General features: G+C 31.5%; 2 protein-coding genes across 2 annotated transcripts in view; both read left to right on the forward strand.

Annotated features, from left to right (window-relative positions):
* Nucleotides 1-1,161: 1,161 nt before the first annotated feature.
* LOC136980285 (mRNA export factor GLE1-like) overlaps nt 1,162-18,024 on the forward strand; it is a 33,152-nt gene continuing 16,289 nt past the window's right edge. Inside the window, exons 1-4 of the mRNA XM_067276374.1 lie at nt 1,162-1,399; nt 5,222-5,346; nt 14,049-14,112; nt 15,981-16,045. The gene's annotated coding sequence lies outside the window, so the exon portion shown is untranslated. The remainder of the gene's footprint in view (nt 1,400-5,221; nt 5,347-14,048; nt 14,113-15,980; nt 16,046-18,024) is intronic.
* LOC136980283 (protein FAM200C-like) lies at nt 9,627-10,258 on the forward strand. The gene is made up of 2 exons (XM_067276372.1): nt 9,627-9,903; nt 10,074-10,258. Exons 1-2 carry the CDS (start codon nt 9,627-9,629, stop codon nt 10,256-10,258), a joined length of 462 nt encoding a protein of 153 aa, XP_067132473.1.

Here is an 18,024-nt window from a genome sequence, read left to right on the forward strand (position 1 = left end):
ATGAAAGTGGAAGATATGATGTATGTATATATTCACTAATGAATATGTTCATACACTGCACCTTCCATTTTCACTGTAACATATATAACAAGAGCACAAATTTTTTAAGACAATGAACAGACAATTTATTAATAGAGGTTTGAAATCTTCAAAAATTTTTGTGGGATAACTATTGTACAAAATGGCTTATATAAAAACTGTGTTCATAAATTCAAAAAAATGTGCTGGAAATTAATGATAGCCAAATGTATTCCTTCAGAAATGCATCAAAGGTGTTGGATGTTTTTAATTTTTTTACATTTTCTATTTGTTAAGTTTAAATCTCCGTTTATAAATTTCAAACTATAAAAGATACGTGTACGCAAAAACAGAGGAACAAGATATTTGCAAAACTTACTCGTATCACATGATCCTGGCATCAAAACTGAGTGTTTTATTTTCTCTCTAATTTTCTGAAGTAGGCCTGGCATGTATATGGTTGTTTCAAATTCTTCTATAAAAATATTTTTACATTTTTGAACAAAATCACAAAAAATCTCATATTTTATAACTTCAATGTTTAATTCATTTCATAGTTTATGAAAACTGTAATGTGCAGTTTGAAAATGTTTCTAAATTGTTCTGCCAATTCTAGTGTCTAAATTTCCCTTGCTAGCATCTGCTACAAAGTTGCACGTGTACAGATTAGGAGACAGACCATTAAATCACATAAAACTTTTTGTCACTTATACTATGGTATTGCACAGGTTCAGCAGCCTCCTTATTCCCCAGACATGGCTCTGACTGAATTTTTGTTTTTCCCAAACTTGACAAGTGACTAATGAAGATCCTGATAAATGACTGAAAAATGCTTCCAACAGTGGAAGCTTCACTGGGAGAAGTGTGTGAACTCAGAAAGGACCTTTTTTTAAAGAGACTAGTGTTTGAACCAAATAGATACATAGGTGCATTTTATCCAGATTTCAAGTCATATACTTTTTGATCAGATCTTGAACTGTACACAGGTTTTACTGCATTAAAAAACTAGAATCAGAATAAAAAATCAAATAATTAAGTGCAGAACTGAATGTTATACATAGTAAATATAATAAAAGTTTTTTTTAATTGTTTTTATATATTATAAAATAGAATTTTTATTTTTTTAACTTTTTTAATAGGACATATATAAAGAAATAGACAATTTTATTTGTCTATCTGTTACACCAGTAAAAAATTATGAATTTGAGAAACAAGAAAAAGTTAATATTGGATCAGTTACGAAAACTGCATCAAAGAAATTCAAAGTAGAAAAACCAGCTGAGAGTAGTAAAAATTTTGTAGATTCTGATGCAATCTTTAAATATGCACAAATTGAACAATCTCTTATTGATTATGAATTGGAAAGGAAAACTATGTTAAGGTATGTGAAATTATTTTTTTTAATAATATGTTAAATATATGTTAAACGATCTTTAACAAATGACATATAACATTATTCAAGATTAAACAGAAACACCTGACTATTTTGAAATAGAAATTTATGGCACTAAATGTTTGCAAAACTTGGTTCTGCATGGTACCTTATGCAGGGGTCATGCTGCGTAGTGTCAAAATCACCACTTGGCAATTCGCATTTCTCGTATACTCAAACTATAGAGGTGCTGAATTTTTACAAAATGGCTACTTTATCTGGGTCACTTGTAACTAGTAATGTAAAATTAATCATATATTACTGTCCGATATAATGATATATGCTGCTTGTAGCTGTTTATCGAGAAATTTTATAGTAGCAGAATAATTATTGCTAGCGAAATACGTCATTATGTGGTATTGAAACAAGTGAACGAGATCATTCTATACATATTTGTGCCCTTTGTGTTAAAAACATCAGCTTTGACATTGTCCTATCAGGGTTAGTGTGAGGACCGGGTTAAACCGGCCAGTCCGATTTTAAAATTTTATTGTTCAAATCCCCTCGGGAGATAGCGATCAAGATTCAAAGGATGTGCAGCCTTCCGCCGTCAAACACGCTTCCCTCCTCTCCGGATCCGACCTCTGAGTCACAGAGATCGACTCATCACCCTCCGTCGCGATTGGTGATCGCAGCGGACGAGACCTGGAGTATATAAAGGGGGGAGATATCTGAGAACGGGGTGGCTGAACGTCCGAAGACGACGAACGTCCCGGCGAATCCGAATCCGAATCGAAGGCCAAACCCGAAGACGCCGGAGCCGCCGACTACGAGCCGCCAAGCCCGATCCTTCTGCCCACCGCCAGAGCCGAAGAACGACCGACTCTCCTTTCATTGACTGATCAGTCCTACGATTGTTGTCAATACATCAGAAGACGAGGTATGATTCCCCCAACATTTGTGAACTCTCTCTCCCGCGCAATTAGGGACAGGATGCGTAGATTCTCTGTATTAGGTTCTCTATTCAAATAAATCATTATCTGTGTTATCCTGGCTCCATTATTTCAGATATTGCCTTGACTTACCGACGAACCCACACACTTCCTCCACTCGACCTGACAATTAATTACTCCATCCTGACAAGTCGGGATATCACAAAAATTTAGTTATCCTTGACAGTGGGGTGGGTCTTGCCGACCTGTTCGCCAAAAAAAAAAAGGAGGTAGGACGGAGTCGTACCTCCCGGCGTTCCCACAGTTAGATTTACAAGTAAAAAGCTATGTAAATTGTTCCTTAGGCTTCGACTTTCAAGGAGCCTCAAACATTTGTACGAAAAAAAGAAAAGAAAAAAATAATAATAATAAAATAAAGTTGAATTTTGTAATAAACATTTTTTTTACAAACCAACAAAATATACTTTACTTTTTATTTTGTGTAGTATTTCATTAATTGCTTTCTAAGAATTAACATAAGGTCTTTTTTTAAAAAAGAAATGATAAAACCAATTTTAAAAAAGATTTTTAATGGAGTGGGTATAAAAATTTAATTAAATTCAGTTATAAAACAGAAGACTAGTGAAACCTCACATCTTTTTCTTCCAATAACCGTATTGAATCAGAGAGATAGTCTGATTTAATTCTTTTCTTTTTATGATTGACTTCTAAAATTGTGAAGGGTTGGTAAGGGGGACTTGAGTTCAGCTTAGGGCTTCGAAATGCTTAAATCTGACCCTGTGTTCCACACAAAATAACTCGCATTTTAAACTTTAAGAAAATATCTTTTAAAATTGACAGCATAACTTGTTCGTGTAAAGTTTGACAATCGAGAAACCGCAATTCTTAAGTCTAATCCATCCTTTCACAATTCGGAGAAGCTCATAAATATAACGGACTGATTTCTGAATAATCGTGTGTTTTTCATTTTTCAATTACAATTTAAAATGCAACAAAAAGCTTTGCTTCTTCTATTGTTATTCATCTTTACTGCTGATAATACACAAGAATTAATCAAATGACCCAGATAGAATAGTTTTGTTTTTAAACACCAGAGGGCAAACATCCGGTGAAAAATGCGAATAGTTTTCTGCTTGCTTGTACTAACCCCATCTAGATTTTTGCTATTACTACAACTGCTATTATTGCTATTAAACAAAATAAAATTTGAAATATAGTACTTTTAATTAGATGTAGAACAAAAATAAATATAATAAACAATGACAACTTAGAAAACTCAGCAACTAATAGTTAGTCTTCATATACAAAAACAAGCTAGCAAGTCATATAGAATCAGTGTTTTAAAGGAATTTTTTAAACTTGTAAAGAGAGATGATGAATAAATAGAATACCTTTTGCCTTAAACAACATAAAATACAGAAATTGCAGAGTACCTGTATATTTGAATAAAATATTTGCAATAAAAGTATTTGTATGTAATTGGCTTTGTAATGTTACCGTTTGATCATTCCATAAAACTTCAAAATATTCAATTTTGTAATCTCCAATCTTTTTGACAAAACACAAATTCTCATACTATTTCAATTTGTGCAAGCAGATTTAAGGTGTTTATGAAATTTGATGAATTACTGCTATATTTTTATTGATTCATTACCAGCCTAAATTTACTTTTATTTTTGAGTTGTGCAAAACAAAAAAAATCAACAATAAAGACAGATGTTTATGTTAATTTTGCTTTAATAATGATCTGATTATAAGCTAATTATATAATTTTCCAGGAAACTAGTTCTCTTTCCTTTCTACTTTTTTTTTAATAATGGTGGTACATTTTATAATTTTAAAAATGTTTATAATAATCACAAAAAGAATTTGATTTTAATCATTATTTATTATTGCTAGTTTTTGCTTTGAAAATTAATTATCTTTGTTTTTCAAAACAAGGACAAATAATTTTTAAAGTGCAAAAAATAGTAACATTCTTTTCTCATAGATTGCTCTTATGTCTGGTTAGATAACAGATGAAATGTATTTAATTACTGATTCTGCATTTTCATTTTTTCTTTTTTCCATTATCAGCAAATAATTTAAAATTAATAATTTCATAATTTAGTATTGATAGTTTTTATATTTTATTTACAGGAAATCCTCATTAGTTTGAAAAATAAGGGACAAAATAATCATGACTTCAAATTATTGCATTTTGAATTATCTGAGATATCTGTACAGTACGTGAAATGCCATATAACTGATGTACTTTATTAAGTAAATAGAATATGGCTACAGAACACTATTTTTATTAAATAATAATAATATAAATAATCTGCAGGTAAACAGCACAGATAAGGTTGCCAGATAGGTTTTATAAAATGTAAAGCAGAATTCCTTAAAATGTAGCTCAAATTATTTTTAAAGTGACCCAAAATGTAATAAGACGCTTAAATGTAGTAGCCTAGAGCCCTACAAATACCTTAATCTGCTACTTGTAGCCCAATCTTGCAATCCTAAAAACCAGCCATATTTTATGAGATGAGAGAAAAAAGGGTACCCATAGACTGCCCTTTCTCTTTTATAGGTGACATCCAAAAATGAGTTACTTTAAAAGCAAAGCTGTGTTAACCAGATTAGAGTTGTTCTTAGTCTATTATATTCTTATAGGATGGAGGCACTTCTATCAAAACAAATCAGTTGACATATGCATATCACAGTTCAGACAGAATTTTCACTTCAAATTTCAATGTAGCTGTATTTCAAACTATCCAAGTTTGAATTAATGAGGATTTCCTGTAATTTGATTTTTAAAATGTACTATATTGCAATAAGATGTGTTATTACAGTTTTTTATTTATTTGTGAATGATGATTCTAATTATTTACATTAGAAACAAATAGCAGAAAGATTAGCAAGCTGGGAGAAATGCTCATTAGAGTACAGGAAAAAATTGGAAACTTGTTCTGAAGAAGTTTCAAAAGAATCAGAAAAGCATGAAAATGCAAATACAACTCAGTAAGTTGAAAAATTTAAATTTCTGTAGCATACAGTAATGAAATTTAGATCTATTAGAAATAAATCAAGTATTCAGTTAGTTATATATAGCAAAATTAAATACATTAATATAGAGGCAAATATACCAAATTGTATAATAATTTGGATATAATTATATAATGAGTTTATTAAAAATTAAAGGAATCAATTCTAGCTTTACCGTTAGGCATCGTAGGCAATTGCCTAGAGCTATGGTCGGCAAACTGCGGCTTGCAAGCCGCACGAGGCTCTTTGGCCACTTGAGTGTGGCTCTGCCACAAATATTTACTCCCTGCTAAATATTTAATGACTTATATTTAAATCATCTTACCTTATAAACAACTTACAAGGGGACCTTACGGTCTCGGAAATTCAGTTCGGGATGAGACTTCGCAGGTTTGTAGTATACCTCAAGGATGTCCACCTAAAAAAATTTTAAAGCGCACTAGCCAGAAGATTCCGAAAAAAAGGGCTCTAAAGTTTTAAGCGCAGCTCATATACCGATCGATTTTAAGTTTTCGCAGCACGGCGAAATGGCTGAGTCTGTAGCGAACCTTCTTGCCACGCGGGTGAGCTGGGATCGCGCCTACCTTTGGCTAATTTTTTTTTTTTTTTTTTTTGTTTTAAAAATTATAACAACTTTTAAATAAAGTTAATGACCTAAAAGTATTATTAATTAAATCATAAATCATTTTATTTTATTTATGAAATGACTGTTACAGATAATTAAAATGTGAATTAAAGATATTTTATTTTTAAAAAGTTTAATAATTTCAAATGCATTTTTAATGGAGGTAAATTAAACCTTTAATTACCACTATAACAAATTTTCGGGTAGGGTTTTATTTATATAAAAATTTTTACAATATCGTCTTTATTTGTCAATTTTTTTATTTTACATACAATCACCAGAATGATAATTATCATAAAAACATTGAAAACAAAAACTATTTCGACATCTTGCACAATTTATGAAGGACGATTGTTTACACGAACAACCTTTCTTTAAAAGATCTATTGGAAAACATACTTCGTTGACATTCATAAAAATTTCTCTGTCATCAGAAAGCCTGGAAGCATACCAGGCATACCGGATCATTTCATTAAAAATTGGCGATGACAGTTGATGATGCACTATTGATTGTATTTTTACACAGTCTTCACGGGAGTTTATTTCTCTATTATTCTCAATCAGATACGTGCAATTTTGTATACGTTTTATTAAATTTTTTACCTGTCTATAAAAATATACGTCGCAAGGTTGAGCAAGAGGAGTACATTTTGGTGGAATTACTTTAATTGTACAAGTCGGTGATTTTTCGTCATCCTGAAAGATTTCGTCATATAATTCAGGCTTTGTTTGGCCACCCCAAGAGTCAATAATTAATAAAAACTGTTCTTTTCCCACATAAGACTTTAAACAACGGTTGAGAAAGTCAATATAAAGTCGTGTCGTTAGTTTCCCAGATTTCGAGGACGTTATTACGACATTTTTATATTTTTGTGCATATTCATCTACTGTTTTTTGAACTCTGGGACCAAAATTACCGGTTGCTTCTTGCAAACAAACAAATACTTGAGGTAGGACTTTTCCAGACAGAGTAACAGCATATTGAGCGGTATATGTATGAGTCAGTTTATTCATGTCGTGCCTTTTAACGAAAATAGTTTTGCTTCCTTTTTCACCCAGAGTCCTGTTGTACACCGACTGATACTGACATCCTGGAAAGAGAAAACAACCGAAATTGAAGTATTTTGTCAGAGAGTCGTAAAAATAGAGAGCAAAATAAGTTAGTAAATACTCTGCAAAAATTTACCTGTCTGGTCAGTGTTGATAACAAAATCTTTGTTGAAATTCGGTATCAATTTCAACGTCTGGGTTCGAAAAATGTCTGCAGAAGCCAAGGTTTCTTCGATCGTCGCTGTTTCTTTTTTTGAAAGAAATTTTGTCACTTTTCGTTGACGAATTCCATGCTTTTTTTTGAATTTATGAACCCAGCTGTCAGAAGCTTTAAATTGAAAATCTGTAAATTGTCGTGCTGCTGCTAAAGCCCACTGTTGTAAATTCCGAGTTGTCACTTGTTGATAATTCTCTCGGGCTTCAACAAAACGATCATGTGTCCAGGAATCGATTGTTGCGTACTTATCAAATTGATTTCCTCCTTTTTTTATTTCTTTTTCCCATTGGGATAAATATTCCATCTTTTTTAACCGGCTGCATCCTTTTTTTTGCAATGTTCGTAAATTCCACGTGGGGTGAGCCTTTGCAATATTAACAACTTTAATTTTGTAATCCAAAGAAAGATGGTCTACCTCTCTTCTTTTTTTTTCTTCTGGTTCATATTCATCTGATGAGCTATGGTCTTCGACTTGTTCAAAAAGTTCCTCATCACAGTTTTCATTTTCATGAACAAGTTCTTCATCAGTCACAAGTATTTTTTCAGCCAGCATGTCCATAGTACGTTCGTAAATTTCTTCACCCATCAACATTGCTTCACGAGAAATTGAAGTTGAAGATTCTGATGTTGTCAAATTATTTTCAGCAAGCAAGCTTTCGTAATAAACGACCGCATCTTTTAACCTCAACTTTGACTTTTCACTGTATAATGAATCTTGACTGATATCATTTCCATCTTCTGATACTTTTGCGATTTCTCCATTAACAGACATTTTCAATTCACAATATTTTAAAAATTTTGATAATATTTCACAGTACAGAACGCTCCAATCCTGCGAAAGTCAAGAATGAACTGGCACGTTAGATCGAGTTTCTAGAGGAATAAGGGTGGGTAAACCTGTATATATTGTTCTGTAGCAGATAAGGACCATTGTTCGATTAGTTCCGTTAGAGTCTTGAAAATTCCTGACTATCTGCCTCTCTTTCAACGAATATTTTTAACCTCTCCACAGCTTATAATATCTTAAAATTTGTAATAACTTTTTAATGACAATAGTAATTAAAGGTTTGATTTACCTCCATTAAAAATGCATTTGAAATTATTAAACTTTTTAAAAATAAAATATCTTTAATTCACATTTTAATTATCTGTAACAGTCATTTCATAAATAAAATAAAATGATTTATGATTTAATTAATAATACTTTTAGGTCATTAACTTTATTTAAAAGTTGTTATAATTTTTAAAACCAAAAAAAAAAAAAAAAAAATTAGCCAAAGGTAGGCGCGATCCCAGCTCACCCGCGTGGCAAGAAGGTTCGCTACAGACTCAGCCATTTCGCCGTGCTGCGAAAACTTAAAATCGATCGGTATATGAGCTGCGCTTAAAACTTTAGAGCCCTTTTTTTCGGAATCTTCTGGCTAGTGCGCTTTAAAATTTTTTTAGGTGGACATCCTTGAGGTATACTACAAACCTGCGAAGTCTCATCCCGAACTGAATTTCCGAGACCGTAAGGTTCCCCTTGTTAGTTTCGTCAAATAAACAATTACAGAAATATTAAAATAAATCACTTCATTAATCACAAAACTGGATGAATATTAAAGCGAAAACTAAACACGTGCACACGCTGCTATACGTTAACAAAGAGTTGAGGTTTTGTGCTAATGTCACTAACTTCACATTCCTGGCTAACATTGTAGAATAGGGTTGAAGTCCATCAGCAGTCTCATTGTCTACAGTGGTTAGTGCTTGTCTGTTTTACTGAAAATCCTACAGATATTTTTGTCATCAATTTAAAAATTGTAATTATTTTGTGTGTGTTGCTTTATTATTATAAAACAAAACATTTTTTAGGTGCTCTATTTGATATGACTACAATGAAGAAGCAAGGAAAAACGGAAGACGAAAACCATGAATTTAAAGTTGAATGGACCAAGACTTTCGCGTTTATTTAAAACTTAAATGGTCTTTTGACCTGTCTTATTTGTCAGGAAAAATTGGTGCATAACAAGAAGTCAAATTTGGAGAGACACTTTACAACTAAACGTGTCATTTAATACTAAATATCCTGTCGGTAATGCAAGGAAGAAAGCAGTTGAGGAACTTCAGAAGAATCAAGAAAAATCAAGTTCTGTATTTAATTACTGGATGCAATCTTCCAAAACTGTTAATATTGCAAGTTTTGTGGTTAGTCAAGAGATTGCTAGGAGAGGAAAACCATATACAGATGGCAAATACATAAAAAGTTGTTTTATAAATGCATCCGAAGAGCTATTTCGGGATTTTAAGAACAAAAAGCAGATATTCTAAAAAGAATAAGAGTTACCATTGTCTGCTAAAACAGTGAAAGATAGAACAGTCAAAATGTCTTCAAATATAACTAACCAGCAAGTCACGAATCTTAAATTGGTTTCAGCTTTATCAAGAGCAGTTGACGAGTCTTGTGACATAAATGATACAGCACAAGTTTCACTTTTTGTACGATTTATTTCATCTACAGGTCCTAAAGAAGAACTTTTAGGATTATTGCCACTGAAAGGTCAAGCACGAGAGGATTTAGCAAATGCTGTAATTGAGTGCATTGAAAAACATCATATTCCACTTGATAAAATTGTCTCAATTTCAACATACGGGGCAAAAAGTATGACCAGCATAAGAAACGGGTTTGTTGCTATTTTGAAAAAAATAATAATCACGAGATACTTGCTTACCATTGCATCATTCATCAAGAAACGCTTTGTGTGCAGACATTTCCGGAAGAAATTTGCAAAGTTATGGAATTGGTGATTAAGATTATCAACTCAATTATAGCTAAAGCTCTTAATCATTGCCAATTTAAAGAATTTTTAGTTGAAATGGGGAGTGAGTACACAGATCTTCTGCTGCATAACAAGGTACATTGGTTATCAAGAGGAAACATTTTGAAACATTTTGCTTCCTTATTAACAGAAATTAAAGCATTTCTTCTTGAGAAGGGTGTTTACTATCCGAACTAACGGACGATCAGTGGATCCAAAAATTTTATTTCATAGTAGACGTTACATCTCATCTAAAATCAGCTTAATTTTAAACTACAGGGGAAAGGAAACACAATTTTTTTGATGTTAGAAAAAGTTATTTCATTTGAAAACAAATTAGCCCTTTTTGCTCAAGATTTTGAAAGAGAAATTTTGATTAACTTTCCAAGCCTCTTGAAACATCACCAAGAAAATAATTCTGATATTGACATTTGCTATTTCAAAACAACAATTTTAAATATGAGGGAAACTTTTCTCAACAGGTTTCAGGAATTCAGAAACAGCAAAGCGATGTTAGCCTTTGTTAGAAAACTTCTTAATGCTACTGGAACAGAATTAAATTTTTCTACCTTTAATATTGACATTAGCAACTTTGAAATGCAATTGCTGGATTTAAAAAACAAAGAATTATGGAGCTCTAAATTTTAACGTCTTTGTGCTGACATGGAAATATTGGAGACAAACAAATGTGAACTTAGTTCATAGCACAAGTGGTCTGCTTTGAAAGACCTAGAGAAGGAAGACATAATGATTTTTAACACCTGGAATAGTATTCCTGACTCATATGATTGGTTGAAAAAACTAGCATTTGCTGTTTTTTCCTTTTTTGGTTCTACATATTCATGCAAACAATCTTTTTCAAGCATGAACCTTATCAAGAGTAAATTGAAAGTCGTCTTATTGATGAGAACCTGGAATCGTGCCTAAAATTAAAAACAACATACAACCCTTGTAAAGTACTATTTTAGTTTAGAACGATTATCGACCCTACCATGTGCCGGAAATAACCGTTAACCTACCGGGTACTTTACACGGATTTGCGTTAGCGTGCCAGGCCTGGACTTTAAGCGTGCACCGAATAAAATAAATGAGAAGATTTGTCAACAACAAAAGCAAAAGATTTAATTAGTTGTCTAGTAATGACTATATACAATATTTAGTAAAAACCAAACAATAATTTATTCAATGAAATTCAACAAAGTCAACCCGACAATACTCAATTCAAATCTATGTCTAACTTAACTCTATTCCCCTTGGGAATTCGACAAAACCAAAAGTTTAACTTATAACAATAAGTCTTATGAACTAGAGATCCTAATTGTCACCTCAATATACTCAGAACCTATTTCCTCAAACTCTCAAGACTTTCTCTGACTGTCGATCCACAATTCGAATCACTTCAAATCACCTTGGAACTATTATCGATCCTATCGGACACTCTCTCGCTTACTGCTACGAAGCTCACCAAGCTCGTTGCTATTCGGAATTCACCTCTCCATCTTCACTTGAGACTCGGGATTTATAGTGTGAGGTGACGTCACAATTCTGAATGCGATCACTCCCCTCATTTACATACTTAATGCTAACAATAACTTGTTTCGTCGTCTGGCAGCCTCTTTTTCCGACAATTACTCACTAACCTTTTACATGATTTGTTTTTACAATTTTTCGGGACGGTTTTATTATTTAAGGTTTAGCGAGTGCCTATCTCATTCTTGTGGGGTCTCCCCCCTCTTTCTCGGTGCGGACTTATTCATTGCCGCTCGGGAAGAGCAAATGCGCGCGAGTTTCTACGGCGCTTTTTTTTTCGTTCGTGAGTTGGGTATTTTTCTTCTCTTTTTAAATGCTTAAGGTGAATGGTGAGGAAACCTTCGTCTTAACAAAACATAAGCCCCAAACAAAAATAGAATAATAAGCAAAATAAAAATAAAATAAAAATAACGCTCGGACTTGGTTCCTTACAACCTGACTTACCCAAACTTTCCAAGGAGATGCAAGGCCATTGTTCACATTAGTGTTTGTCAGTCATTATCATGATTTAATTTTATAAATATCTTACTTACAATTTAACTTTATCAATAAATAATAATATTATTAAGTATGATATCAAGTTTTCTTCAATGTACAGTACCTATCGTTTAACTAAGACTTAAAATTTTAAAGTTTATTGATTAATTAAAGATTGATTAAAGATTGTATGTATGTATTAAGTTAATAACAATGTATCTACCTATATAGTTTAAGTTTAAGAAATTTGGCTCTCAAAAGGAATCTCACTCGTAATGTTGATATTTGGCTCTTTGACTAATGAGTTTGCCGACCATGGGCCTGGAGCAATATAAAAAATAGGGCATCTGCTCATTACTACAAAATTAAAATGAACCAAGGGGTAACAAAATAAGTTTTTCTTCCTAATGGCTGCTTACAATGAACCACTATCACTATTGTTTATTTATCAAGATTACAAGATGATTTTCACTTATTTGATATCTATCCATGTTAAATTAAAACCTGCAGAGAATTTACTAAAAGTTTGCCTACATGCAAACTGATTCTAAAACTGGCATTGAAAGGAATTAATTTTAAAAAATAATCATATTGGCATTTATTGACTAATTAAATGATTAAAAGAAATAGAAAATAATTTATTTTAATGTGTGCCATTTAAATATTTTGAGAAAAAACAAAACATGTCATTTACAGATTCTTGATGTTAAATTGCTGATGTTTTAATAGGGCATTTGTATTAGACAAGTAAGATGAAAAAAGCTATAAGAATCTTATTTCAACTGAATAAAAATAGGCAAGATCCAAATAATGGAATAATGTTTTATTTACCAAGAGTAGTTACAACATTCTTTCATTAAGAGCAATAAGGCATTTTTACAATTTCATGATTATAAAAATGCAAGGGTTATAGAGGCCTACATGATACCATATGCCAAATTTAATGTAGTAACAACATTATTTAATCAAAATCTCAGTATTGACTTGTTTGATATTTACAACATTATTTGAGACTGGTTGGTTGGTTTCTTTGTTTCCTGGTACAAAAGCCATACAAACTATGCTGTACCATATTATTTGAGGTAAGGACTCAGTTATTAACTCAATACAAAGTGCAATAGATATATTTTTAGTTTTATAATTACTGTAATATGAATTGTGATTGCTAATTGGGACCGTCAATCAGATGTCATAAAAAATTGGACCAAATATTCAAATTCAGAATTTCAATTTTCAAATGTATAATTACATATTTAATGCTTAGTTATATGCTGTTGAATAATTATCTTATTTAAATTTTCAAATGTGCTGAGCAGATAGGATTCTTTGTATACATGGTGACAAAAAGGATGAAGTTTAATCACCCGAAAGTAGTCATTGACCACCTCATGGATGAGAGGATGGTCCTAAAAAGTTTTATTGCATTTGCCCAAATTATGTCAAAATGTATACAGAACAAACAAACAATGATCATCATTGTATATTAGATGTAATACAGTAGAGAGTCGTTAATCGGAACCTTGGTAATCGGAATCGCCGGTAATTGGAACGATTTTCAGTCGACTGTGTCGTGCTGAATCAAACGTTTTTGATACTAGATTTACTTCTAAAGTATAATTTTCATGTTTTTATATTCTTCAATACATTTATTTTGTTTGTACAAAATGAAGAAATAATTTTTAACGATACGATAGCCTCGATTATTATTATAAAAATTTTCATTAGGCTTAAAATTGGCGAAAATTCAACACGAAGCAACACGCAACGGACAAAAATTTGAACATCGGACAGGTTAATGTATTTTTTCGTGCATAATCGGTAATCGGAACAAATCACTAATCTGAACAACCCCAGTCCCCAATTGATTCCGATTAACGACTCTCTACTGTATTTTAAAATGATGAATTGATATACAGAATTGAACTTGTTTCAGATTGAACAAATAAAATTATTTGTTCAAATTTATATATTACTATTTCAGAAATACTTCTGAATCACAAGAAGTAACCAATAATTCATTAAATACTCAATGGATTACGAAAGAGGTAAGAAATAATTTTTTAAAATAAAATTAGTGAATAAAATAAAATATTTATTAATTTGGTAGAACAAGAGATTTGGTAATATTTTTTAAATAAAAATATCAGTAAGTTTTATCAGTTAAATTTTTTCAGTAAGTTCAGATCTCAATTTTTTACATTTATTTGATTTATCTATTGATTAGACAGTAAATTTCATGAAGAAATGCCATAGAAAAATTTTAAATACTATAGTATAATCTACTTATTGTAATCACTTTGGGACTGCCTGTACTGATGATGATAAATGACTAATAACATTAAGCAAGATAAGTAAATAAAGCTATGATTATTGGAAATTTTGGCTTTATTAACTTTGACATCAAAAGGACATTTTCAATTGTAGAATTCTGTCAGATGGCAATGATGTTTAAAGTTAAATTTGAAGATAAAGTCTGTTTAGAAAGGTCGGTCATCAAAAGTTTGTATTTCAGAACATTAAAAGTGAATAAATGGTGGTTCCTTTCTAAACAGATTTTATCTTCAAATTTAACTTTTATCAAAAGGACATGTTAAAACAAAACATCTATAACTTGAAGATTTATTAATTATAATTACTGTACTTGCTCTGTCAGAATTCCAGTAAGTTTTAACATTTTTCAAAGCATGTGTTTTTATTAAGACTGCCATTTACCAGACATTATTTATTTAACAATCTTGAAACCGTGTCGGTATTTTTTCCTTTGTTCAAACACGATGTAGTGCAATCACTCGACCACTTGGCATTTTTAATCTTAACCTTTATTCAGTTGACACTATTGCTAGAGTGTCAACTGAATAAAGGTTAAGATGAAAAATGCCAAGTGGTCGAGTGATTGCACTACATCGTGTTTGAACAAAGGCAGATTATTTATGATAAAACTGAAAATAAATATTATGAAATTCAGTATAATTTTTAAAAACTTACTTTTTATTACTGATACTTTTAATCATGTGTACAAATATAGTAGTAGTGGTAGAAATCATAAATTCATTAAATATAATATAACGTAAGCCAGTACAAAATTTTCAAAAGCAGTTTGGAAGCAATTACTGATATTTAAAAATCAAAATTTGTTAGGATGTACTATTTACTGCACAACTCTTAAAATAAGTATAATTTTAATTTGAAATTGTAATCTTTACAGAAACTACAATGAAATATACATAATTATAAATTACTACATAAAGTAAATGAATGAAAATAATTCTTACACAAATGACGTAATCTTCTCTACATGTGACCCTAGCTATCAAAATTCTTTTCAGAATTAAAAAGTAAAAATGCTTATATATAAAGCCAATGGCAACCAGCCTGAAGTTTTGTCTTTATCTTGTGTTTCTTAGTACTAAATGATCAGTTTACTTAATCACACTATTTATTTTTATGAACAAATAGCTCATTAATAATTTTCAACTGAACTTACCTTAAATTTTATTAAAATAAATATATGATCAGATGATCATTTTTCTTATATTTGTGACACAAATGTATCATGTTCAGTTTCATTAATAATTTATTAATTTGAGCTGATATGTCCAAGAGCTTTTACTAAAATAACATAAAATGTCCATCTCAATTTTTTTTTTTTTTTGATACAGTATTAGAAGTTCATATTTCACTTTCTCAAAAATGTTGTTTTACTTTTTTAAAAGGTGGGAAATTTTATGATTTCACCATTGTAAAATTAAATAAATATTGTAATTTTGCTTATGTTGTTTACATGACTGTTTTTAATTAGATTGAATACAATTTTGGTGAAAGAAAAAAAGCTATATGCATTTGCTAATTAGTAAATGATGATCAAATTATGTATAATTAACTAAATGTTTAATTATTATTTAATTCTTTTAAGGAAACTCAGCTATCAAAAGACAAAGCAAAACAACCAGAAGAAGAATTATTAATTAAAAAAGAAAGGTAAAATTTTTATTTTTATTTAGTGTTGTTTTTATAAATTCATTTTTTTTATATTTAAAAATACCCAGATAATCTTTTTAGGGAGATTAGAACAGATTTATTAATTGGATTTAATTACTTAAAACAAGGAACAAATCTCTGTATTGTTTTATCATTATATGGAACTAAAGAAAACAAAATCCATTTCTTTAAAGTAATCATTAGGCACACATTTTCAAAACTGATTTAAATATTAATTAGTACTGAACTGAAAAGGGTCACTAGTATAGTCCATTCACGAGAAGCTTTATTGAAAAGCATTAGAAAGGTAATTTACATGAAGTACATTCTACCGTCAGCGTTAACAATAGAGTAAGCGTTAGTATCGGACCATTGTGCCTTTTCGCTGTGTACAAGGTTCTTCTTAAGGATTTCGTTGAGGAATTCGCGGTTGTTTTTTCATGGAAAGTCCATGTTCATGCTGTAGTCATACCAGATAGGTTTGTAGGCGATATCGTACATTTCAACTTCAATTTTCATGTGGTATGTGATCATGACTTGGAAATAAACTTTTTCGTATCCTCCTGAGCTGGTGTGAAATTGAGTTGGTCTTACGAATATGGAGGGAGGTACTGTTGAGAATGTTGTTGGTAGACCGGTATTCATTTCTTTGTTGCCGGAGTAACTTGGTGCCCATGCTTGTTTATATTAGTTGTCTAATTCAGTGTGATCGAACTGTACTGTGTCGATGAATGATTGGTGATATTGTAAACCTGAGCCAAGAGAGTAAAGGTTAGGAAATTTTTTATTTTTTTATCATTTTCGTTATTAGTTGCGGCATTTGACATGGCGGGCATGAGAGCTGTTCTCCACATTCCTGAGTCATGAGGTTTGCTGTGCCAAGTGTAACCGTATTCTGTATTAGGTTGTATAGTACCAAAGTGTTCAGAGTTGTAAACGTTAAACCATGCGTGGTAGTCACCTGTGTAGGCGTTTTCGTCTTCTGGTTCGGTTCTGTTATGGGACATGTAATATCTGTCAAATAGGATATCCATTTCTACGGATGGTGTACGTAATGCCATTTCATGTAGTGATATGTTTCCTTCTGGTATGGCCATTATTCTGTTAGGGAGGAAAACTTCTGCTTCTTCTTTGTTTGTTATTCTGAAGCCTTGTATGGGTATTTGTCTGGCGTGGTCTTTGAAGCATTCCAAGTAGGGTAATAGATTAAATGTTGTAGCAGGCATAACGGCGATGCCTGTTGTTTTAAGTTCGTCAGTTAGGGGAATAATGTGGTTCATTTTAAATCCGCATTCTAGGATGCGCCATCTCGCTCCGAGTGTGTTAATGACCTGCCAGTCACGTGGTTTTAGCGCGGCTGAAAAGTGTGTGTAAGGAATGTAGGCCCAATTATCACTCCAGACTAGTTTATCACTTCCTGCAGGTTTTATTACACCAGCTTGATTTCCATGGTATACATAATGTTTAAATGTTCAACTAAAAACCAACTTTAAATTACTGGAAATTAGACTTAATATGAAAATTATCACCTTTAATTGTCCAGCACAAATGTTTTAACAAAAATAAAAACGTTCGATCGTTTTCAACGGTCATCTTCAGTTACAACTCAAATTAAAAAAAGAACGATAAAATAGAATTAAATACGAAAATAATATAAATGCGCATGCGCAACTATAAATATATCGCGCATGATGCCTAATATACAGAATAAATGAATAAAATTATGTAAACAAAAATACGTGGCCGCATCTCTTGTATGTTGTTATTGTTTATCTTTATAAAACGATTTCCATGTGGTTGATAAAGAATCCGCGTCTCTATGATTGATACATCCCGTTTTTCCTTGGTTCCCGTTCAACTAAAGTCGAATGTTAGTTTTTGGATCGCGTGGGAGGTTTAATTGTTTGGTGATGATTTATCCTTTGGAAGATTCATCGTCGGGAACAACTCTTTCGGAGGCAGCAGACCTCGCGGACGTT

This window comes from Centruroides vittatus, unplaced genomic scaffold (assembly GCF_030686945.1).
Source record: "Centruroides vittatus isolate TY-2023 unplaced genomic scaffold, ASM3068694v2 contig_688, whole genome shotgun sequence".
Taxonomy (NCBI): Eukaryota; Metazoa; Arthropoda; class Arachnida; order Scorpiones; family Buthidae; genus Centruroides; species Centruroides vittatus.

What these genes read in the sequence shown, in the direction of transcription:
- LOC136980283 (XM_067276372.1), top strand. Translation starts at nt 9,627, where the DNA reads ATGTCTTCAAATATAACTAACCAGCAAGTCACGAATCTTAAATTGGTT. An exon ending in TTCAACATACGGGGCAAAAA is followed by an intron (nt 9,904 to 10,073) that starts GTATGACCAGCA and finishes ACTCAATTATAG; the next exon opens with CTAAAGCTCTTAATCATTGC.